This window comes from Diplotaxodon limnothrissa, linkage group LG2, assembly GCF_057381915.1.
Source record: "Diplotaxodon limnothrissa isolate DT_005_m linkage group LG2, D_limnothrissa_male_GT1.1, whole genome shotgun sequence".
Lineage (NCBI taxonomy): Eukaryota > Metazoa > Chordata > Actinopteri > Cichliformes > Cichlidae > Diplotaxodon > Diplotaxodon limnothrissa.
This window is the reverse complement of record NC_140597.1, coordinates 2,331,059-2,355,062: the sequence shown is the minus strand read 5'-3', so window position 1 is coordinate 2,355,062 and position 24,004 is coordinate 2,331,059. Positions and strand designations below refer to the sequence as shown.

Below are 24,004 nucleotides of genomic sequence, written 5' to 3'. Positions count from 1 at the left end.
AGCACTCTCATACAGTGTTGTTTTGGTTTTGAACGTCTGCCTGAGCTGCATTCGTTCTTAGAAAAACACTGAACACAATGAAGCTTAGAAAGTAAAAGGTGTAAAGTTTGAAGGAATTTAGCCAACATAACGGTGATAAGACTACATTTTATTCACTTCTTGAATTCAAACCTAAAAACAAACATGGGATTGTTTCAGTGTAAAGTTTGAAGGGAAACAAAAATGTCCCTGCAGCAGTTTAGTAGGTTGTCTGAGCTCATGACCTAAAGCAGGGGCGTCCAACGCCAGCCCTCGAGAGCTACTGCCCCCAGCTTTTAGATGCATCCCTACTCCAACACAGCTGAATCAAATGTTTGGATTACCTCTTCAGCATGCCGTCAAGTTTGGCAAAGGCCTGGTAACAAGCCAATCATGTGGTTCAGGTGTGTCGGAACAAGGATGCATCTAAAAGCTGGGGGACGGTAGCTCCCGAGGGCTGGAGTTGGTTTATCGGTGAGTAGAGTACAATAGTTTAAACTGATCTCTGATTTATTTTATTTTTTTGAACTGGTGAAAGTAGTTCCATTGTGTAAAATAACATACTTCACTAGTTGGAAGCGATCTGTACTAAGCCATGCTAGCAACCATGGTTCATTTTTTTTCTTTCCATAGTTATGTTGTTATGTATTTGTTTTTTATTACCGTGTGGTGGGGGCGTGGTCTGTGGTGCCGCTGCTGGGGAGCTGAGCTTTCTCCCCTTCCACCAGCAGCTCACCCACCTCAGCCTGGGCCGGAGGTCAGCGAGTGGGAGGGACCTGCCAAGCCGTCACTGGAGGTCGGGTCCTGCCAAGCCTGAGGAGAACTGATGGATCGATAGGCAGTGATGTCATACCTGTTGATGGCTGCAAAGGTGGCCCAACCAGTTATTAGGTTTAGGGGACAATCACTCTTTCACACAGGGCCACGTCGGTTTACATCTTTTTCCCCTTAATAATAAATACCTTCATTTAGAAAGTGCATTTTGTGCTTACTCGTGTTATCTTTGTCTAACATTTAAGTTTGTTTGATCTGAAAATTATGACGACCTGGGGTAGAAAGACACTGAAGTCTAACCCAACACTAATGTGTACCAGTTACCATAACTTATGTTTCACTGAGGGTTAATTGTGCTCAATACTGGCATGTTGAATATAAATAACAAACATGTTTAAGTTAACCAGTATAATGAATCAGAAAGTAGAATAATAGTGATTCTAATAACATGATGAGGCTGTAGAAAGACAGAGGAGGTGTGGGTGGAGATCAGACAGCAACGTGACTGAATGACCAAAGTGTGAAGATGTGACATCAGTGAAAGACGGGTTCCTGGGTTCTTCCCACTTGTATAGATATCTATTGTTCAGTTGATTGAATTATGTTTTTTAATTAGTTTGAGTATTACTATTTGGTTTGATTTTGCTTTGCAGCGCTCCTGCTAAATTGCTTTGAAAACATTTCTTGCAATTAAAGTCTAAATTGTGGACACTAACTTTTTACCCTTTTGTGAAACAGTAAAAGTCTGAGTGTTATTCTTTATTAGTGCAAAGAGCTCTTACAGGCTACCCTGGCCATTATACATTAATCTTTCCTGCGAGCCTGCCAATCAACAGGGAGCTACCATTAACAGGTGGGACTGATAAGGTTTGACCTACAAGGCTACTCAGGTTTCTCCTTATCCAGGACAGACACCTGGACAGTTTCACGGTAGTTGGGACTGGGCGAGTCCACATCGACTCCAGCTGAACTCTGAATGGGAAAGAGCCAAAACAGATTCCTTGTATTGGAGTTGTAGGCCCTGCAAATCGACATCCAGGGTGTTACTTCCACTACAGACACCTCAGAAAGAAAAATGCATTTTTTTCTACCGTGTTTGCAAAGATGTTTCATTATACTGAGCAAACAGCTGCTCAGTGGTAGCAGAAGAAAACAACTTTATTACAAATATTTTAATCAGCATCATTTTCATGGTTACCTGAAGATAACTTGAACATCTATTTGCATGAACTGAAGATAGCAGCCTTTACCGCGAGATCTTTAATCTGGTCAAAACAAAACAACATACTCAAATTGATAAATCTGCATATGCAATATGTGGAAAGCAGAGAGTAAAATATTTAAGCAAATCTAACCAGTTGACGTAAAAAAAAAAAAAAAAAGAGTTAACCTGGAACATTTTTGATGAACTGAGAGTTTTTCTGGTGATTTGTGAAATATGTGTGTCAATTAAATATTACAGTGATATTAAAATGTGGTCTGTAAATGTTTTGTTTGTGATCTCTTCCTGTCCAAAGGGAGTTTTTCCTTCCCACTGTCGCCAAAGTGCTGCTCACAGGGGGTCATATGATTGTTGGGTTTTTCTCTGTATGTATTATTGTAGGGTCTACTGTACAATATACAGCATCTTGAGGTGACTGTTGTTGTGATTTGGTGCTGTGTAAATAAAATTGAATTGAAAAATTGAATTTTGGCTGACTACAAATATTTGTGTTACATTATACCAGACGACGATACAATTATTCACTCGAATTGGGAGAGGCTAGTAAGTTTTACTTCACTACATGCACTCTGTGCAATGCTAGTTTTAATTGTATAAATACCCCCAAAATGTAACTGTTTCCTTAAAAAGGTTCATATGCTGACTAATCTTCTGACTGTTCTTGGCCACAAAACACTTGAAACCATCAATAACGATCACAACATGAATAAATGTAGGTTCGAGCAGAAACAATTATTTCAGTTTCCACAGCAGAAGTTTTCTGCATAAATCAAGGACAATTTATTAACTGAGAAAAGTTTACACATACTGCTAATTATGTGGGCAAAATATACATGTGCATAGTCAATATTTAAAAAAACAAAGTGAAAGATTATTTGCAGCCTTTTACAAAGACTGTCTTTTCCAAAATATCATTTAAGACTGGATCATATTTGAAAGGATCTGTTGTTTACCATGAAACAGAGACAAATATTTCTCCTCTAAATTCCTGAATTATTAGTTGAGCTTATTGCTCATTGAAGAGACACAAATCAACCTTTTGCCACGGGACTAACATTCTTGCAAAAATATGTCTGACAACTGGCATTTCTTCACAACAAAACAGGAAAGAAAAGACTGAATATGAAACTCTTATATCCCACTTGTGGCGATTCTCCAACAGATCACTTTAAGCCAGATATTACAGCAAGAAAGGGTTTAGTCTCTGCTCACAAGACGGAAATATCACAGGAAAAAACTGTCCAGGACAGTTTGGGTAAGAAAACCTGTGATATGGAAAGGCAGTGTCCTATTCACAAAAAGCCACATCCCCTCAACCACTGCGGGGCGTCACAATAAATCTATTAAGGAGTGTTCCTTAAGCACAGTAGTATTTGTTTTTAAGTTCTGTGTGAGCGGCCATTGTGTTTCCATCTCCTCCTGTGTTTTCCCATGCAGTTCCACCCCTGGGCAGGACCTTGGACACTCTTACTGACCTATTTCTCATTAAGTGACAATCAGCATGGCTGCATTTAAGACCGGCGCGGTCATCTCTTCTTCACTGGTCCAACAGCTATCCGTGCTGGATCTCATCTCAGGTTGGAAAAAACTCTGAACCCATCCACAGCGCCACCATCTTCACAAAACTGGACCTGTGTAACCCCCACTATTCCACATCAGAGGGGGGCGGTGAATGGAAAACAGGCTTTAATATACCATTGGGTCATCCCATTCATAAATGCACCAGCAGTTTTTCAGGCACTAGTGAATGACATTCTCAGAGACTTCCTAAACCTTTTCGTGTTTGTCCAAGGATCTCCAAGAGCCTCAAGTCCATGTTCACACTGTGCTTGAGTGGCTACTGGAAAATCATCTGTATGTAAAAACAGAGAAGTGCGGGTTCCATTCACCATCCGTCACTTTTCTATATTCTGGCAGGGGGACAGGTGAAGACAGACCCTGCCAAAATCCGAGCAGTCGCTGAACGTCCCACTCCTTTCACGCGCAGCCACCTTCAACATTGAATTCTGACTTGTAAATAATGGAATTTGAAATAAAGAGGTAGGAACAGAAAAAGTGTAAACTTCATCCTACTCAGAATCAGAATTGAATCAGTTGTAAAAGTCAGTGACGATATCCATCCCTAGTTTACAGATCCACTGGTACGCATCCATATATAACAGCAGGGCTGCTGAACATCAAATGACCAGCAGGTGTCAGCACTTGAGCTGTTAAACGGCGCTTCGTGTGCGCTGCCTTTGGTGAAGCAAAGCTCCCGGGGCCTTATCACACCATCACTACCTGGTTGTATACTCATTCTACTCTTTTCTCTCATTCTTCTTTTGCACACCACTTAATTTTAAATGCGGCTGCACTGACAAACTACTCTATAAGACACTCTTAAAAACAAATTGTTATTGCTATACAAATCATCACAAATTATCCACAAACGACATAGAGCAAGATCAGGAAGCACAAGTAAATATTTCCCTCCATACCACAAACATGAACTATGAAAAATGTCTGAATATAAGAACCCTTTCTGTTGACTTTCAAGTGTCTTTTATTTATGTAAAACGGAAATCGACCAAAAGTGCTTTAAAGACAGACACATTTACGTTCCAGATTCCAAAAAACTTGGTTTTGGTGTGTTTTATTGTGTTGACTAATTATTTTGGGAAGTAATAAACACATCTATTTAGTTGGTATTAAAATATATTCAGAATTTGCTAATTAATGTTTTTTTTTTATCTTAAATGATGACACACTGCTCTGCCCTGTATAAGCTCCCTTTATAAGTTTAAGGTATCGGCAATACTGGTCCTCCATCACGATTTTAAAAAAAAATCTCACACGCTGCTTTTTAGTGCTTTTTGTTTGTTTGCGTTTTTTTTTTTCAAGGAAGAACGTCGTCTTGACGTCACGGCGTACCGTGCCCTGACCTGGCTCGGTTGTGGCGAAGAGGCGGCGCGCCGGAAAGCTACAGGATAGCACGAAGGAAACACAACTTTGGGGTTTGTGTTCAAGAAAAACATTTATAGGCGTCTGCGAAGCGATTTCCGAGTAACGAAGACCCGCTGCAAACATCTTTTTATGCAAGCGAAGTAAGCGTTTTGGCCTTGGTTAACTTAGCAAACATTGGGCCCAGCTAGCGCTAGCCGTGGAACTGACTTTTCATCAGCAAAAGCAAAACAAGGTAAGGACAGAAAACTCGAGGCATTAACATGTCAACAGATTCTGCTACCGACCAGTGCACACTGCACATGTCATATTTGTTATAGAATTTACCTAGCGCGGGTATAAAATGTATAATAAAAACGATGTTCATGTTGGCTAGCTATCTGCTAAATGGACTGGTTCTTACATAGCGCTAACTGCTCAACAACTCCCCTTAATGCTAGCTTCTGCTAAACAGTCGTGATAACGCAATAAGAAAACGTTTTTACACACAAATAATGCCGCGTGGACAAAGTTACGAGCAACATTAAGTAAGATGGATGAGTCTTTATTGGAAACAGCAGAAGCATTAGCTAACAGGTTAGCTGTAGAGGTTGAAGCTTTAAGACTCGGTGACAAATAGCGGCGCCAACCTACTCAGGAAGTAAACATCAGCCTGCGTGCTGTGAACGGTCATTGTCTGATCTCCTCACACCAGCCGGTCGTGTCAGACCTGACGGACACAGCTACTACTCTGGACTGCTACTGTTGTGAAGTGCTCATATTGGAAGTTAGCCCACAGCACCGACTCGTTTATCCTGTCCTCGGAGCTGTGTGTGTTCTGGATCTTGGCTGTGTAAACAGTGTACAGGCAGAAAAAAACTCCAAATGTTAAAAGTTGCGTTTAAAAGTAAAATAAAGTTGAAACTCGAATTTCTGCTAAACATTTAAGCTTCTCATACAAACTGAGCAACTTGAAGGTTTTGACTTTATAGAGCTGTAGTGCTCAGGCTAAGTTAGGTTGCTACTGTCTGCTGCTCACAACCATAAACATTACTAATTTATCAGTTTGAATGGTAAATAAATATCAGGCAGATGAATCCATCCACAATTAATAAGTCAGTTATAAGCTGTATAATTCAAGCACGGTCTGAGACTAAGTCAGCAGCTCATCTGCATATGTTATTACAGCTCTTACTTCTGGAGCCTTACTGCAGATTTCTCGCTGTGTAAAACAAACCGCGGTGGCTGGAACAGCTGCAAAGTTCGCTTTTCTTTTCTTCATGTCGGAGTTTGTTGAGCGGAAGCTTTGATGAAGGACTCCCGCTCGCTTTTCCCAGTAAAAGTTTTAATGGTGATCACAGGAACAGCGCTGCTGTTTTCTGTCACTCTACCCGAGCTCAGCATGTTGGTAACGGCTCCGCCTCTTTGCTCTCCGCGGCGTGTAAACAGACTCCACGTTAAACTATGCCAGCGTCATCATCACTGCTGCTGTTCTGTTATCAGTGTTTCTGTTGTGAAACGTTTTATTCACACGCTGCTCATGAATGCTTTTGTACTGCAGGTCTGCTTTTAGTCGCAGATGTGGGTGAAACGCTGGCGTTCATGTTGACATTGAAGCGCTACAGAGCTGTGCCTTAAACGAAGCATCGAAGCAAAGAATTTGTCCAGAAATCATTTTTATGATCGAATAATCCCAGATACTCTGAACTGTTGCAGCCCTGAAAATCACCAAAATTCAGTTTAATGAAAGAGATTTCATCCTTTATAACCACAATGTTAAAAGGAGAGCTGTGGTCAGCGTGGGCTTCTTATGATCCCAACCCTGTACAGATGCAAACACTTAGGATGGGGGAAAAACATCAGTACAGTATCTTATCGTGATATCTTGTATGCTGATATTGTATTGACACCAAATATGATATATTATTAAGTGAACTCTGGGAATACTCTGAACGAGAGGGCTCATCTCATCTGATAGGAGACAACCTTTTTTTAAACAGTCACAGCTTGACTTGGACTGACTGCAGTCACTCAGAGAGATTGTTGAAAGCTTGCAAATAACGTCTGTGTGAGTTATAAATACAGACAGATTGCCAACATGTTGTCATCAGTCTCAATGAGTCTTTAATAATAAGGACAAGTCGTGGGGACACGGCTCATCTGGCTGCCAGCTGTTAGTATTCTGGGTATAATCCTATAAAACAAGAAGGTTGCCAACAACAAATGTAATAGTTAAATGTGAGTTTCTGTGTATGTGGGCACCAACCCATGATTTTCACTGATTCCCCCTGTTATTGCTGTACTACCAGGAAAAGATTGTGTGTAGTGGCCAAACTAAAATCCTATAATTGCAGAAGAACTCCATCCTTTATGGCAGGTTTCAGTGACAGTGGTCATTATGCTTAACAATGTCATTTTGCAGCAAAAAAACAAATAGCCTTATCTTATTCAGTAAAATAGATATTGATAAAGTTTAACTTTGCATTTCAAAAAGTTGATAAGTCGCAATATGTAATTGCAATGTTACAAATTAAAAAAAATCTCAATTGTATCATGAAGTATTGCAATAATTTGTTTTTGTTTTTGCAGGAATGAGTGATGACCTCTGTGGTGGTGTCAGATGGTGGTGGGAACATAGTGGAGTATGTGACTGTGGTGGAGGACCCCCAACAGGTAAATGCTTGTATCAACATTGTGGCCATATTTGTTATTTTTGAATGTGTGTTTTATAATGTAATTATGTTTGTGTTTGACCTCCACACTCTGCTGACAGTCGACGAGTTAGAGCACTGTGATTTGATGCAGTAGGAGTGTTCAGGCCATTATCTCCTTTGTTATGAGCTTTATCAGTCAGTGTGTTTTAGCCGGCAAATTCAAAGTATGAAGTTGGCCTCTACAACTGTATTTCGACTTACCTCCGGCGATTTCTGGTCCTCCTGTGTCAGATGGCTCAGATGGGGTGCCACGCTATCAGAACAGCCAACCTTGCTCCGGCGCTGTACATCCTTCTGGCCAGATGATCTGATTGGCTGCTGGCTTGGCTTTGCATTGTGATTCTGTTTGCCAAACCTCTGACTTCCTTATTTAGTTTTCCCTTTGTGGATTAATTCGGAAAACCCAAAGTGGAGTATTTTACATTCAATTAACTAAACTAGGATGGATTACCAAAACAGAGTGACTAAACTGAGTTAACTGGAATGGGACTGAGCTGGCCAGAACTTTTGTTCCTATTTGGGGTTGTTAATATATTGTTTCCCTTATGAACCGGTTTTTGTTTTTCTATCCCACGGTCTGTTAGAAAAACTCAGATCATGTGACTCAGCAACACATGACACCTTTTTCGTTTCATGCATAATTTGTTTGAGCTTAGTGATTAACTTGATTTCCAGAAATGGTTCAAATCACTACAACAGTGCAGTGAATTCAGCACTGATCTGCAAGTAAAATAGAACCTCAGCTGTGTTTGAGCGTCTTCAGCTAATAACTACACATTTCCAAAATGACACCACTTAACAGCATGGTTGGTAATGCTAACAGCCAAGTAGCATAACATTGTGTTAACAGCTGGGAGGGAACTATGCTGCATTCAAGAAGAGTAAAGAAATATCGAGGAGAAAAAAGCGAGACTGGATATGCATCAGAAGTAACATTTAGCCAAAAGGAGAGCTCAGTCTGCTGTTCGAAAGGTTCAGGTTTCGTGTCTCTTGAGGCTGTTATGTCCTTCATGAAATCCAAATAAAGCTTGTTTGAAAGCTGTAGAAACATTAACACACTCCATGAAATGGAAATTACATAAAACTGAAAATCAGAACAGCCAGCCTGCTAAAGATGGACTCCAAACACTGTTTGAAAAATATGCTTTGCTAACAGGAGGCGATTTATTGTTTTGGTTATGTGGATTTATTCTGTTTATGTTCTCTTCATTTTTATGGTGCTAAGAAAATCTATTCTATATTATGGCTGCAACGATTCATCGAGTATTTTGAATATTAAAAAAACCTCAAATTCTTCGCTTCGATGCTTCTTTAACGCACAGCTCTGTAGCGCGCCGCTGTCTCCATGGAAACGTGAGCCACATTTGCAACTAAAACAGACGTGCAATGCAAACGTATTTAGGAGCAGCGTATGAATCAAAACCCTCCAGGTTTAAACAAAAACAGCAGTGATGATGAGGTTGGTACAGTTTAATGTGGAGCCAGAGTCTGTGCACATGTCACGAAGAGAGAAGTGAACTGATACAGTCTGTGTCTCAGGCGTCATGCATTCAGTCTTCAGTTGCAATAAAGTCTCTAAAAGCAGTAAAAACAGTCTTTTTTCATCTGTCAAACTGTGTCTACTGTGAGCAGCAGCCTGCTGAGGAGGAGGAGGAGGAAGAAGTGGTTCAGCAGGAAGTGGATGCAGTGATCATGGAGGAAGAGGTGGAAGAGGAGGAGGGGGTGGTGCTGCAGGAGGAAGGCTGTCCTGCAGTAATTGTAGAGGAGGTGCCCAGCGCTCAGGTGGAGGAGTGCTACTCTGCTCAGGTGTTGGTCTACGATGATGAGACGTACCTGATGCAGGATGTGGCTGAGGAGCAGGAGGTGGTCACAGAGGTGACGGAGACTGGTGAGTCCTCTGAGTGATGGCTTCTCTAGAAAAATGTCGTGTTTTTCTGTGTGTGAAATCTGTACATGATTGAAGTAGGAGGTTAAAAGAAGCTTAATCCATTATTTCTAAATTCTTTTTAGACTTCATTTATTTACTTATGTATTTATTATTTATTTGATATTAAATAGAACTGAAGCTCAGCTAACTGAAACCTGCACGTTTTCTGGCCTTGGTAAGAGATCAGAGGCCTGTACTGTGAAGCAGGATTTAGTCTTATCCAGGTGGCAAACTGGGTTTTCTGTACCACGGAAGTGGTTCACTTCTTCCAAAAGTAAATCACTATCTTGCTCTGGAGGAAATCAGGTTTGTTTGTGTTTTACTTTTTGTCTTTTTGTTGGCTGCAAAAAAACAAATCTATGAGCTTTAACGTGGTTCAGGTAACCCTGAATTCCCCTCAGTTATCCTTCCTTTGATACACTGTGATGCACTGAGTGTTTCTCTACTCAGTACATCTGTCTTCCTTCCCGTCCAGTCATGGCAGGTGGTTGCCCCACAGTGAATCTGGCTCTGCTGGAGCTTTCTTCCTGTTTAATGGGACATTTTCCCTCCCACCATCACAAAGTGCTTGTTTTATTTGTTTTATTTTTGAAATGTTTTCCCCCAAATACTTTAGATTATCTGGTTACTTTATACCTTTCAGTATAAAGTGCCATGATTTATGTTGTAATTTGATCCTGTATAAACAAACCTGGTAGTACAAACCCATTTGCTTACCAGAAAGTTGAGCTTGTGTTGTTGTAGACTGCCCTCTGCTGGCAGGAATGATGCCCAAGTCTTTTAGTCAGATTGCAGGAAATGGGAAAGAAGGAACAGACAGCTTGCACAGCCCCAAAGCAAGGAAGTAACACTTCATATTAGTTGAGGTTATGTTGTTTGTTTGGGTTTTATTTCCCCTTTTGTGGTTTTTTTCTTGTCCAAGATGAAATTTCTGTAGTTATTTAAAATGATAGGGCTGCTCCCAGCCTGTTTCTAGCAGAGGTGTATGTACTGACAGTCGGTTTCTCTCTGCAGTGGAGATGTCAGGTCACGACATGGTGTGTTTTGACAAAACGTTTGAAGCCGCTGAAGCGCTTCTGCACATGGAGTCTCCCGGAGGAATGCACAGTGAACGCAGCACAGGTAAACAGGCTGATGAATGACAGAATCTGTGTCACACAAAGCACTACATGTGTGACTTATGCAACTTACCTGCAGTGTCCATGAGGGTGGTGCCATATCGGATTGTGTGCAACAATACAGGGATAAATGTTTAATCAACATAAAAGTTTCATATCATGATATCAGTGATATAGCGATGCTTTGGTAAATGGACTGGTTGTTATATAGCGTTTTTCTACTCAAAGAGCTTTACACAACTTCCCATACAAGCACTTGTTCTAAGTACTTTCTGTTTAACTTTTCCACACACACATTCATAGTACGATGGATGCATCGAAGAGCAACTTGGGGTTAGCATCTTGCCCAAGGATATTTGGCATGCAGAGGGGGGGATCAAACCAATAACCTTCTGATGAGCATATATAAAAACACCCAGCACGCCCCTGCGGGCGGTTTATCCTTCAAGCTCGGGTCCTCTACCAGAGGCCTGGGAGCTTGAGGGTCCTGCGCAGTATCTTAGCTGTTCCCAGGACTGCGCTCTTCTGGACAGAGATCTCCGATGTTATTCCCGGGATCTGCTGGAGCCACTCGCCTAGCTTGGGAGTCACCGCACCTAGTGCTCCGATTACCACGGGGACCACCGTTACCTTCACCCTCCACATCCTCTCGAGCTCTTCTCTGAGCCCTTGGTATTTCTCCAGCTTCTCGTGTTCCTTCTTCCTGATATTGCTGTCATTTGAACCGCTACATCGATCACTACGGCCGTCTGCTTCTGTTTGTCTACCACCACTATGTCCGGTTGGTTAGCCACCACCATTTTGTCCGTCTGTATCTGGAAGTCCCACAGGATCTTAGCTCGGTCATTCTCCACCACCCTTGGGGGCGTCTCCCATTTTGACCTCGGGACTTCCAGATTATACTCGGCACAGATGTTCCTGTACACTATGCCGGCCACTTGGTTATGGCGTTCCATGTATGCCTTGCCTGCTAGCATCTTGCACCCTGCTGTTATGTGCTGGATTGTCTCTGGGGCATCTTTACACAGCCTGCACCTGGGGTCTTGCCTGGTGTGATAGACCCCAGCCTCTATGGATCTTGTACTCAGAGCTTGTTCTTGTGCTGCCATGATTAGTGCCTCTGTGCTATCTTTCAGTCCAGCTTTGTCCAGCCACTGGTAGGATTTCTGGATATCAGCCACCCCCTCTATCTGCCGGTGGTACATACCGTGCAGGGGCCTGTCCTTCCATGATGGTTCCTTGTCTCCCTCCTCTTTCTTGGGTTTCTGCTGCCTGAGGTATTCACTGAGCACTCGGTCAGTTGGGGCCATCTTCCCAATGTATTCTTGGATGTTCGTTGTCTCATCCTGGACTGTGGTGCTGACACTCACCAGTCCCCGGCCCCCTTCCTTCCGCTTAGCGTACAGCCTCAGGGTGCTGGACTTGGGGTGAAACCCTCCATGCACGGTAAGGAGCTTTCTTGTCTTTATGTCAGTGGCTTCTATCTCCTCCTTTGGCCAGCCTATTACCCCAGCAGGGTACCTGATCACGGGCAGGGCGTACGTGTTGATGGCCCGGATCTTGTTCTTACCATTCAGCTGACTCCTCAGGACTTGCCTGACCCTCTGCAGGTACTTGGTGGTTGCAGCTTTTCTAGCGGCCTCTTCATGGTTCCCATTCGCCTGCGGGATCCCCAGGTACTTGTAACTGTCCTCTATGTCTGCAATGTTGCCTTCTGGTAGTTCAATCCCCTCAGTTCTGACTACCTTCCCTCTCTTTGTTACCATCCGACTACACTTCTCCAGTCCGAACGACATTCCAATGTCATTGCTGTATAGCCTGGTAGTGTGGATCAGTGAATCGATGTCTCGTTCACTCTTGGCATACAGCTTGATGTCATCCATGTACAGGAGGTGGCTGACAACTGCTCCGTTCCGTAGTCGGTATCCGTAGCCAGTCTTGTTAATGATCTCACTGAGGGGTTCAGGCCTATGCAGAACAGCAGTGGGGACAGAGCATCTGCTTGGTAGATCCCGCACTTGATGCTGACTTGTGCTATGGGCTTGGAGTTGGCCTCTAGTGTTGTACGCCACATCCCCATTGAGTTCCTGATGAAGGCTCTTAGGGTCCCATTGATCTTGTACAATTCTAGGCATTCCAGTATCCAGCTGTGGGGCATTATTATAATAATAATAATAATAATAATAATGGATTGGATTTATATAGCGCTTTTCAAGGCACCCAAAGCGCTTTACAATACCACTATTCATTCACTCTCACATTCATACACTGGTGGAGGCAGCTACAGTTGTAGCCACAGCTGCCCTGGGGCAGTCTGACAGAAGCGAGGCTGCCATATCGCGCCATCGGCCCCTCTGGCCAACACCAGTAGGCAAGTAGGGTAAAGTGTCTTGCCCAAGGACACAACGACCAGGACAGAGAGCCCAGGGATCGAACCGGCGACCTTCCGGTTACAGATGCGATTCCCAACCCCCTGAGCCACGGTCGCCCCATTGAGTCATAGGCCTTCTTGTAATCAATCCAGGCAGTGCACAGGTTGGTCAGTCTGGTCTTGCAGTCTCGGCTGATTGTTCTGTCTACCAGTAGCTGGTGTTTTGCGCCTCTGGTATTCTTGCCAATTCCTTTCTGTGTCCCGCTCATGTATTGACCCATGTGCCTGTTCATCTTAGCCGATATGATGCCTGACAGGAGCTTCCATGTAGTACTGAGGCAGGTTATTGGTCGGTAGTTGGAGGGGACCGGTCCCTTCTTGGGGTCCTTGGGGATCAGGACCGTCCGACCTTCGGTTAGCCATTCGGGTGTCTCTCGTTAACTAGCAGCTGGTTCATTTGTGCTGCCAGACGCTCGTGGAGTGCAGTCAGCTTCTTCAGCCAGTAGGCGTGAACCATGTCGGGCCCTGGTGCTGTCCAACTCTTCATACTGGAGACCCTTTCTTGGATATCTGCCACTGTGATGGTTACTGGACCCTGTTCAGGGAGGTCGCTGTGGTCTGCCCTCAGATCCACTAGCCACTGAGCATTGCCGTTATGGGTTGCGTCCTTCTCCCATATGCTCTTCCAGTATTGCTCCGTCTCCAGGCTTGGTGGTGCTGTTCTCTTATTGTTCCCTTGCCACTGAGAGTACACCTTTGCTGGTTCTGTGGAGAACAGCTGGTTTATTCTCCTGCCTTCTATCTCTCTGGTGTACCTCCTCAAGTTTCCAAGGCCTCAGGTATGGACAGCTTGCTGTATTTCTTATGCACCTTCTTTGCCGCACCTTTCTGCAACTCCGTTAGTTGGCTAACCTCCCTCCGTGCTACTTTGATCTTGCCCTCTAGCCTCCTTCTCCATGGAGGGTACTGCCCCTTGTGGCTGTTCAACTTGTAGCCAAGCATCTCACTGATCACTGCTGCCGTATTGTAGATCAGCTTGTTAGTGTCGGTAATCGTGGTTGTAGGTATCGTCCGTAGTGCTGCATTAACATCATCTAGCAGACCTTCTGAGGGTACTTCACGTAATCTTGGTAACCGGCTACGCGGGATCCAGGTTTCAAGCTTGGCCATGATCCTATCTTTCAGGTCAGTTCCTCTCGCACTCAACGATCCTTCTCCTATCGCACTTGGGGCTATGTACCCAATCTCGGGTGGGGGTGATGATATCTCCCCCCTGACCTGGCGTCCTGACTCCTCCTTGCCATAGCATTTGTGTTGTACCTCGTCAATCTCTAGCTGTGAGAGCAGTCCCTTCTTTCGAATGTTGGAACACTGAGCTACTAGTTGTTTCGCCGTCATTGTGGATGTTGGATATCGAAGATATTGAAGAATCTTATGAGAATGTGAGGCCAGATTTATTGTTGTACACAGTCTGAAAGTCTTCATGTCTGTCTCACTTCATGATGCAGCAGAAGGAGAATAGTGTTGTTTTGTGTTCCCTCAGCAGATGATGTGATGATGGAAACGGTGGTGGAGGTGTCTACAGAGTGTGGACCCATGGAGGAAGAGAGCTTCCCCATCCCTCCTGGCTGTGAACCTGTAGCCAAGAAGAAGAGAGGAGGTCAGTGTCAGCACAGCTCACCTGTTGTCACCTTTTATTTTGTTTGCTGATGTTCAGTTTTTCATTCTAAAGCTGTACAACTGTAAAGCAACAGTAGGCAGCTCTCTAGTTAAAGCATGAAGCTGTGTTAGTACAAACGAGGTAGTTCAGTAAAGACAACTTCCTCTGAAAGCTGCCGTATGCCAAGATTTGTTCCAACTTATGAGTGGAGTAAGGTAACATAAAGTATGAAAAGTCAATCAGCTCAACAGACAATGTGGCAGAAGAATAAGCTCGATCTATGTGTGGGTTTGTACAGGTGGACGTAAGGCTAAGACACACCAGCCTTCTTCCAACGGCTCCTTCGATCTGGGCATCAAGAAGAGGCCAAGAGAGGGAAAAGGTCTGTAGCTGCTCTCTGCCTGTAGACAGCTCCTGTCTCTGTTAGCTGCTAGCCTAGAATGACTGGATATAACCCAGATACAGTATTTTCCCACTTTATGATTTTTGCATATTTGTCTTACTTAAAGGGAGCTGCAGCTACCGATTAAATGTTAGTGGAAGGCAAAAGAAAAAATAGTTGTGACAGTATTTTATCTCCTGGGTAAGCTGTCTGTGTTTATTTGTGCTAGTGAACGAGTATGTGTTGTTGTAACCTTATACATGCACATTTAATAACATTCTGATGGTGTAAATGTTCATCAAGGTAGTAATAGCTAATGGGTTAGCTGCCAACTTCAGCACGCTGCCAAATGTAACCGGCTAAAGCCTAACCTGTTACCAGACAGGCACTTTGCACTTTTGAACATCTGTAAAACCTGTAACTCTGGTACCATTTGCTCAATTGACAGAATTTCAGGGCTTCCTAAAAGCAGCGACTCTGGTCTTTTTAGTGATATTAGGATAATTACGGTATTCCCAGGCACGTCACAGCAGACAAAGGTTGATTGAGTGGAGACAGTGAGTGTAATAGGGCTCTGCAGAAAACAGATATTTCTCTCACCCCAACCAATCACAGCAGATGGCCCCGCCCCTCCCTGAGCCTGGTTCTGTCGGAGGTTTCTTCCTGTTAAAAGGGAGTTTTTCCTTCCTACTGTCGCCAAAGTGCTGCTCATAGGGGGTCATATGATTGTTGGTTTTTCTCTGTATGTATTATTGTAGGGTCGAGCGTACAATACAAAGCGCCTTGAGGCGACTGTTGTTGTGATTTGGCGCTGTGTAAATATAATTGAATTGAAAAAAATGTAATATTCTAGAAGAGGTTGGAGTTCCCTTTGTTTGTTTGTTTTTGTTTTTTTTTTTGGGGGGGGGGGTTCTGTTGCTGACCTAAACCCAACAGGAGCTCTCACCAGTTAAACATGGTATAAAGCTATGCTAACAGTCCATCTGCATATTTTAACTCCTTTAGCTTTACTGTAGATTTTTGCTGTGTAAAGCCAAGGTGTATGCAAGCACCTACATGCTTCACTTTTCTTCATGTCAGAGTTTGTTGATCGGGTGTTTTGATGAAGGACCATCTTTTTCCAGTAAAGTGCTCTGGTCCAAACCAGTTGATGAGTGTGTAAGTTTTTCCCTGTGGTTTGGAGAAAAATGTGACTCCAAGCAAATCAAAATGTGACTAAAAAACCATGTGACAATGTTCAGTCTGCTCATTGGCCGGATGTGCAAGAGCAAAAAGTAAATATAGGAAAAAATACGTTATGTGACACATCTGTAGTACAGATACAACCACTGAAAACTGCCACTTCAGCCATCAGCTGACATCAGCCGATTAGAGCCCCCCCATTTAACCTTTGGTAGTTTCCACTATAAACACGCCCCTTTCACTCAGTTGCAGAGTGTGACCAAGAGATGGTGCTTTAAAAAAAACAACAACCTTGGATTCTTTTCACAGCCCACTGTGTTGATTTGAGGCTATATAAATCAAACTGAATTATATTACACATTATTTTGATAACTTTCATGAAAACCTCTTCACCCATTAAAGGATAACAACTTAAGTTTTGAAAATATAAAATAAATAAAACTTTACACTCAGTTTGACCATTCAGACATTTACACTGACCAGCGTTCGACCAGTGTTCGACCAGTGTTAACGTGATAGATGTCCGTGGGTGTGTAGCTGTTATCAGCTGGTTGGCCTGGGTCTTTGGAAATGTGAGAAAACTACTGAACCATCCTCATGGTGTCTTCACAAAAATGGGACATTAGAAGACTACCAAAAACAGCAGTCTACACTATGTGAAGACCATAAATTTAAGGTTACATATTTGATATTCAGTTATTTTTGTTTCTGTTGAAACATTCAGTTTGTTTCAAGGAGGCGAGCACATGCTCTCACAGTTACCTCAGATGTCTGAGTTTTCATGAACGCAGCGCTGCCTGGAAACTGTTTCTCTTACTGAGCTGACATAAATTAATGTTCTGGCTTATCAGATCATTCGTCAAGTAGAAATTACTTCTATATTGTTAAGTTACACTCTGTTATCAATTCAACGTGATGTCACAAAGTCTGCAGATGTAGTAACAACAGTTTTAGTAACTCTGGGCCGGATTTTAACAGTAATGCGAAACTTTTTGTGAAACAATTTTGTGATAAATTTTTCTTAAAGGACAAAACGCATCAACGGCATTCGGTAAGCTGAGGCAGTCATTGCAGCAGGGTGCAAGATGCTAGCAGGGAACGCATACATGGACCGGCGTTCTGTAGTCCGTACTTCACATCCAACACTTCATTGTTCTTGGTGATGTAAGCTTGGATGCAGCTGTTTGGCCATAGTAACCCATTCCATGAAGCTCGCTATTCACTGTTCTCGAGCCAGTCTAAAGGTCATATGAAATTTGAGCTCTGTAGCGATCGACTATCCAGGAAGTTGGCACCTCAGCATCTGCTGACAGCACTTCTTTGATTTTACGTGGCCTGCCACTTTATGGCTGAGTTGGTGAAACACAGGCACTACGACTAAGCACATATATCCCATCCACTGTAGCAACTACAAACCCTTCACCGAGGCAGCTTGTTATTTTCATGTACATCACCAGGTTTGTAGTAAAAACAAAAATGCATTTTGGGTCAATTTGAAATGTAAAAGTAAGGTTGCAGGTCAGATGTGACGTTTGGGTGAAAAATGTAATTTCCCATGTACCAGGATCTTTCCCTAAGCGCTGCAAAGGAAGGAGAATTTTAAGACCTTTTCACCTTATTCTACCTTGAAGAGGTCAAAGGTGCATGCATGACCACACTCCACATTCCCTACACATTTCATCAGCATTCATTCAAAATCTTTAAGCTGTTGTATTTAAAGAAAGAATGAGAAACATACCAGCTTTACCCAAACCAGCCTGGGTGGCTCGAGCTAGCTCTACCAGCATAATAATGTGGTCAAATACCACAGAAGTACAAAATATATCACTTGTAGGGTAATGTGGATAGCAAAAAGGATATCAACACTTTACCGTACAAGTGTCTTTCTTATTGGTGAATATCAGAGGCAGATCTTTATGATGTTCTGTTTGGGCCTCCTAGACGAGTCGTTGATGTGCTCTTTGAGTAATTTCAGTCACTGCATCGATCTATCAGCCTGGTCTATCAGGTTGGAAAAGCTTACAGTCAGGTGCCGTAGTGCCATTTATCAAGGCGGGTAAATCGATTTTACACCGGGTCATGTTGGCTGTTTTTAACAAATGAAACAAAAAATGTTGAATGAGGTCGGCTGAATGAATTTCCTTTGGTTGCTTTTGAATAATATAAAAATAAAATAAAAACACGGGACTGAGACAGGCGTCACCAATAATAATAATAATAATAATAATCTGCACTAGTCTTTGAACTTGACTGCTTTTCTGCATTTTCAGGACCTCAGTGTTGAAAGTCCGTGTATCATGTGCTCCCCACAGGTAACACCACCTACCTCTGGGAGTTTCTGCTGGAGCTTCTGCAGGATAAGAACACGTGTCCCAGATACATCAAGTGGATGCAGAGAGAGAAGGGCATCTTCAAACTTGTTGATTCAAAGGCTGTTTCTAAACTGTGGGGTAAACACAAGAACAAGCCTGACATGAACTACGAGACTATGGGCCGGGCCCTAAGGTGAGCTGTTTTGCTCCATGAGCACATCACAGTCTGCAATCGTGATTTACCAGGACACGATGATTAAAGACACATCAGACGCAAACAGACAGAAAGACCAAATAATGACTCACAATTATTTTATGAACTCAGAGGGAAAGTAGTTTATGTTTTTACTCTCTGACATGAGTTTTGACCGCCTATCCTGATGTTCTGGAGAGTTCATACTCCATGTGTTGTTTCTGTATAGGTATTACTACCAGCGTGGCATCCTTGCCAAAGTTGAGGGTCAGCGGCTGGCCTACCAATTTAAAGACATGCCCAAAAACATTCGAGTGATCGATGATCACGAGGAGGCAGAGGAAGTGGAGGACAGCGAGACCGTGGTGTCCAGTCAGAATCTGGCTCGCCAGCAGGGCCAGGCCACCCTGGGCGCTACGTCTCTCACCACCTCCCAGCCTCAGCAGACCTACGTCACTGTCATCCCCAGCAACACCACCACCAGGTCAGACAGACATGTGCTCATTTAGTCTTCCTGTGCCCTGTAGGATGTGATTGTCCGACTCTAAACAAATACATACATTAAGGCTAATTTTCACTACTGCTCTACAAAACTGTCAAAGACTGTTTTAGGGGAAACCTTGTGCTGTTTGATCAGATCATGAACCTCTGGTCTTATACAGGAGAAATGATCTGTTTGGATGTGGTGCACTGAGGATCACATGCTTCAAGTTTATATGATCAGCATTGAGCACATTTAGTGTGGATCCTGACATGTTGTGTATGTGTGGTGATTTTATTTATTTATGTATTCAGTGTTTACTCTTTTGCTTGTCTATCCCTGCAGGCCCATCCGAGCTATGCCAGTGGTCATGACCAACTCGCTAGGTCAAATGGCGTTAAACTCTCCACCCATCCTCACAACTACCACAGGAGTCCCAGTGACTGTAGCGAGCACCTCTGCTAGCACTGCCCCTAAACTTGTGATCCAGGCACTGCCCACCATGCTTCCTGCTGGGACAAAAGCAGGAGAGAAGATCACCATCATCACAATCCCAGCCAACCAGCTGGCAACGCTCATGCAGGCCAACCCATCAGGCCAGGTCACGCAACTCATCCAGGCCAAACCTGTCACTGCACAGCTAGCGCAGGCCGCCATCAAACCGCAGCTCATCCTGGCCAAACCAGCCACAATGGCTCAGGCGCTGCCACAGATGTCTGTCCAGTCTCACTTAGCCCCCACCAAAAGCCCCATTCAGCCCCCAAAGCGTGACGCAGTACAATCAGACGTGGCAGCAGAGGCCCTGCCCACCTCCAGCTCGCCGGCAGTGTCAGTGGAAAAACTATCATCCTGAGAGCCAGGGTCCCCGAGGGGGTTTGGTGTGGAGAGGGATGTACAGAAAGTGACTGTGGACACTACTGAGGAAGTGCAGGGAACATCCCACACCACCTCCTCCTGACACATAACTGAGCTTCTCCCTTATTGGCTTAGACCGTCCGACCGACGCTGGTCTCTAAGGAGACACTTTGACTATCTGGCTGCTGAAGCCGCGCAGAGGACGAAAGGGACTGTTAGACATACACATCGATGGTTCACAGCTCAGAAACGTGGGCGGCCTTAGATCGTAAATGACAAGTTGTTTTTGTAATCAAAGCTAACATAAGAGGCTAGCAGGACTTTATTGTAAACGGAAGCTTAAAAAGGATTTTTGATACTCGACGAGTATGTATCAGTACACATGTAGTTTGAATTCCTCTGTAGCCCCTTTCACATTTGGGTTACAGACTTTAAGACTGTAAAACTTAAATGGCAGAGTAAGTGGGGCATTGCTTTAGACACATTCACAATGACTGAAACTGGCGCTTGTTTCAGGCTTTCATGGGTCGTCTGCAGAGCTCTCCTGAACTCAACAGGACTGTCACTATTTCCCACTGTTATCCTCTTTTTTTTACTGTCCCTAGAGTGGGGGTCAAGGATATCTGCATCCAGAAAAAAGAACTGATTGTGTGCTCCGCAGAAGTATATTATGATTTTTTTCTTGTACTCTCAGTGTATTGAAGTAGATTTTACTGAAATATGTATAAAACAAATGTTAATTCAGAATGTCTGGAGTGGGTTCATTTAACCATCTGAACAATAGCTTAGTGGTTTATTAAAAAGCTCTGATGGACACCAGGTCCACAGAAAAATGCTCCTGCTCACCCTACAGATTCAGTTCAGTGTCTGTGCACAAAGTATAACATGACTCCTATTAGTTTACCTAGGAAATAGCCCAATAGCAGCTCTACTTTTAGGAGGGCCTAAAAGTAGAGCTGCTACTCCTCCACGTTGAAATGAGCCGGTTAAAGTGGTTCGGGCACCTGACAAGGATCCTCCTAGGCGAGACCCCGGTGCAGACCCAGGACATGCTGGAGACATTAGATCTCTTGGCTGGCCTGAGAACGCCTTGGTGTTCCCCAGATAAGCTAGAGGAGGTGACTGGGGAGAGGGAGGGAGGCCTGGGCCTCTCTGCTTAGGCTGCTGCCCCTGTGACCTGGCTCTGGATAAGCAGCAGAAAATGGATAGAATGGAGCGTAAAGATTAGAGTGTTTATTAGTCTTGGCAGTCAAATTCACTTTTTATTATGGCAAACAAAGTCCACAAACATGGCAAAAAGCAGGCAAATATCTCACTCAAGATGCTGTTTGAGGATGCACAATGTATTCCCTCCCCCTATGGTCCATACCTCCATGCTGCGTCCTACACCAGCCTATGGGGCTCCAGCTACTAAAGTGTGACAGTAGTAATGCACTTCCTGCAGACAAAGGATGATTAGGATCTCCTCTAGAATCAGGCACTTCCTTTCAGGCCACTTGAAAGCATCCAGTGGCCAGTAGATGAAGCCATCCTTCAGCTCACCAAGAGCTGAAAGAAGTAGATCTTTCTTTAGTGCACCTTATTTCAGTGCCACACTCCTGCAGCTAAAGGAAAACGAATAGATTTTTAAAAAACAATAAATTTGTAACACTTGGTGATGAAGAGTCACAAAGTCAGTGGTTATTATGCTTCATTCACTAAGCTGACAGTCGAAGGCATTGCACTAAAAAAAGAAAAAGAAAGAAATTGTTAATTATAATTATATAATTAATTATAACCTGATGACTGTTGAGAAAAATATATTGTTAAACTAAGTTTTATCTTTTATTATCAGTGCAGTTTTGAATCCTCTGACTGTTTTTACATTATTTTGTTTTCAACAATTAACATTAATGAATTTTAGCTGAAATATTCCTCAAGTGGCATGTCATATATGGAGGGCCAGGAGTGCCAAAATTGATTAATCAAATGCACCATTAAATAATTAATTAATTCTCTCATTAATTAATTATTGACATGTTTAGTAAGTTATTTAATGATATATTAATTAATGAACACAGGCGCAGGGCCAGGAGGGCCAGGAGTGCCAAAATAATTAAAATATATTTTATTTGTCAGACCCGCCCATCAAAGTCAGGGGGCGGGGTTAAAGCTGATCGAGTCAAATCCATTGCTTTGCCTGGTGACCATTGTTTCAGTGGGTGTTTCTCAGCACCAACAACAGAAATTTGGAAACTAACAAAGCTCGCCTATACTTAAAATATCCTGTTTGTGTCTCACTAACTACACTTTTCATATGTTTTTAGCATGTAGTGGTTTAATCTTCAGATATCTGGTCAGTTTGTCAAGAGAGAGCCTGTTTGCAAAAGTGCTCTGATGGTTTCGGAGATGTCTGCCAAGCACAGTATCACTGTGACAGACCTGCTCGCCTCACAAGCAGTCAGGCGAGCACGGCTCCTGATACACTGCTGTCATAACCCTCGCTGACTGTCACCTCTGAGGCTGAACACTGACTTTATTTGAGGTTATATCTATCAGGTCTTTCTCCCCTGATGTTCGTATGAGTCATACTTGTTTCAGTCGCCAATTCTGAAGTAAAACTAACATTGAAAACATGTTTAAGGAGAAGTGAGAGCAAATAAATTCGATTAACATCTGATCTGATTTTTTGTTTTATTCATCAGCATGACCTGTGTATACAGTATAAACTATTAAAAGAGATGACGTTGGTGTTTCCGTCATGTAATGACTGAGTGCAGTCCAGCTGCTGTCCCAGAGTCCTGCACACCACGGAGCGACGTCAGCATATCCAGGATGTCTTTCTGTTTTCTGGCTTCACTGACCCTAACACTGGGACCAGGATAAAAGGTCACGCAAAGCTGGTTATCAGCTTTCTAACTCAACCCAGGGTTTGCCAGCGTGGGCACAGGAAAGTGTTGGCAGCATCAAACTAATCCAATGGTCAGCCATGAGTCTCATTCACAGCTCTTCCACAGAAAATGATCCTTAATACTGCCAACTTTTCCAGAGATGTGAAAACTGCAATATACAGAACATACAAATATACCAGCTGAACGCAACAATGTTTCAAAAAGAGATGATTGCTTCAGTTTGTTGCAGATCAAAGTCGAATGAATGTGATTGGTTGAACAGGTGTTCTTGCTTCGGTGTTATCCATCAGTGTAAGAGACTCAGCTGCAGATTAGAATCAAGCAGAATAACATTCATACATTTAATAAATCACCTTCCTTCCTACTGTCGCCAAAGCGCTTACTCATAGGGGGTCAAATGATTGTTGCAGTTTTCCTTGTACTATTTTAGGGTCTTTACCTTAAAATATAAGCTTCCAGTTCACCTCAGTGCTTCTTACCTTCAAAGCGCTTCATAACCTCCATATGTATCTGATCTTCTCCACACGTGCTCACTGCTCTTCTTCAGCTTCCCTTCTGTCTGTTCCACCTGCTCCACTTCCACATCTCCAGACTACAAACTCTCTACTTGCAGCTTAAAACCATCTATTCAGAACTGACTTCATCATGACTCCGTCTTAGTCTATTTTTACCTTGTTTAGCTTTTATGCTTGTTTTATCTTTGGCTACCTTATGTTTTTATTTTGGTGTGCTAATGCAGAGGTTCCCAAAGTGTGCCCTCCCCCCGGGGCGCAGAACCATTGCAGGGGGGGCGCGGTATGAAAAGAAAAAAAGAACACTTGGACACTGCTAGCATAATGGACAGGTTTTTGACGGGGCGCCCACACAAACGCAAAGCAGGAGATGAAGCATCGCTGAATATGTTTCCAAGACAAAGACTAGAAAATATGGTGAAGCAAATCTTCCCTTTGGCTTCACCTGCACAGGTGCTGAGGTAGGTCTCCCT

At 43.3% G+C, this 24,004-nt stretch overlaps 1 protein-coding gene across 2 annotated transcripts; it reads left to right on the top strand.

Annotated features, from left to right (window-relative positions):
- The first annotated feature begins 4,938 nt into the window (after window positions 1–4,938).
- On the top strand, window positions 4,939–20,816 carry elf2a (E74-like factor 2a (ets domain transcription factor)). 2 transcript variants are annotated; one of them, XM_085359699.1, is made up of 9 exons: window positions 4,939–5,189; window positions 7,523–7,606; window positions 9,280–9,535; window positions 10,589–10,696; window positions 14,610–14,723; window positions 15,022–15,105; window positions 18,600–18,792; window positions 19,022–19,276; window positions 19,619–20,816. In XM_085359699.1, the coding sequence occupies exons 2-9, from the start codon at window positions 7,532–7,534 to the stop codon at window positions 20,124–20,126; spliced, it is 1,593 nt and encodes a 530-aa protein (XP_085215825.1). In that variant the 5' UTR covers window positions 4,939–5,189; window positions 7,523–7,531; the 3' UTR covers window positions 20,127–20,816. The 2 variants fall into 2 exon arrangements, with proteins under 2 accessions (XP_085215825.1, XP_085215816.1); XM_085359690.1 differs by having other exon boundaries at window positions 14,607–14,723.
- Window positions 20,817–24,004: the final 3,188 nt, after the last annotated feature.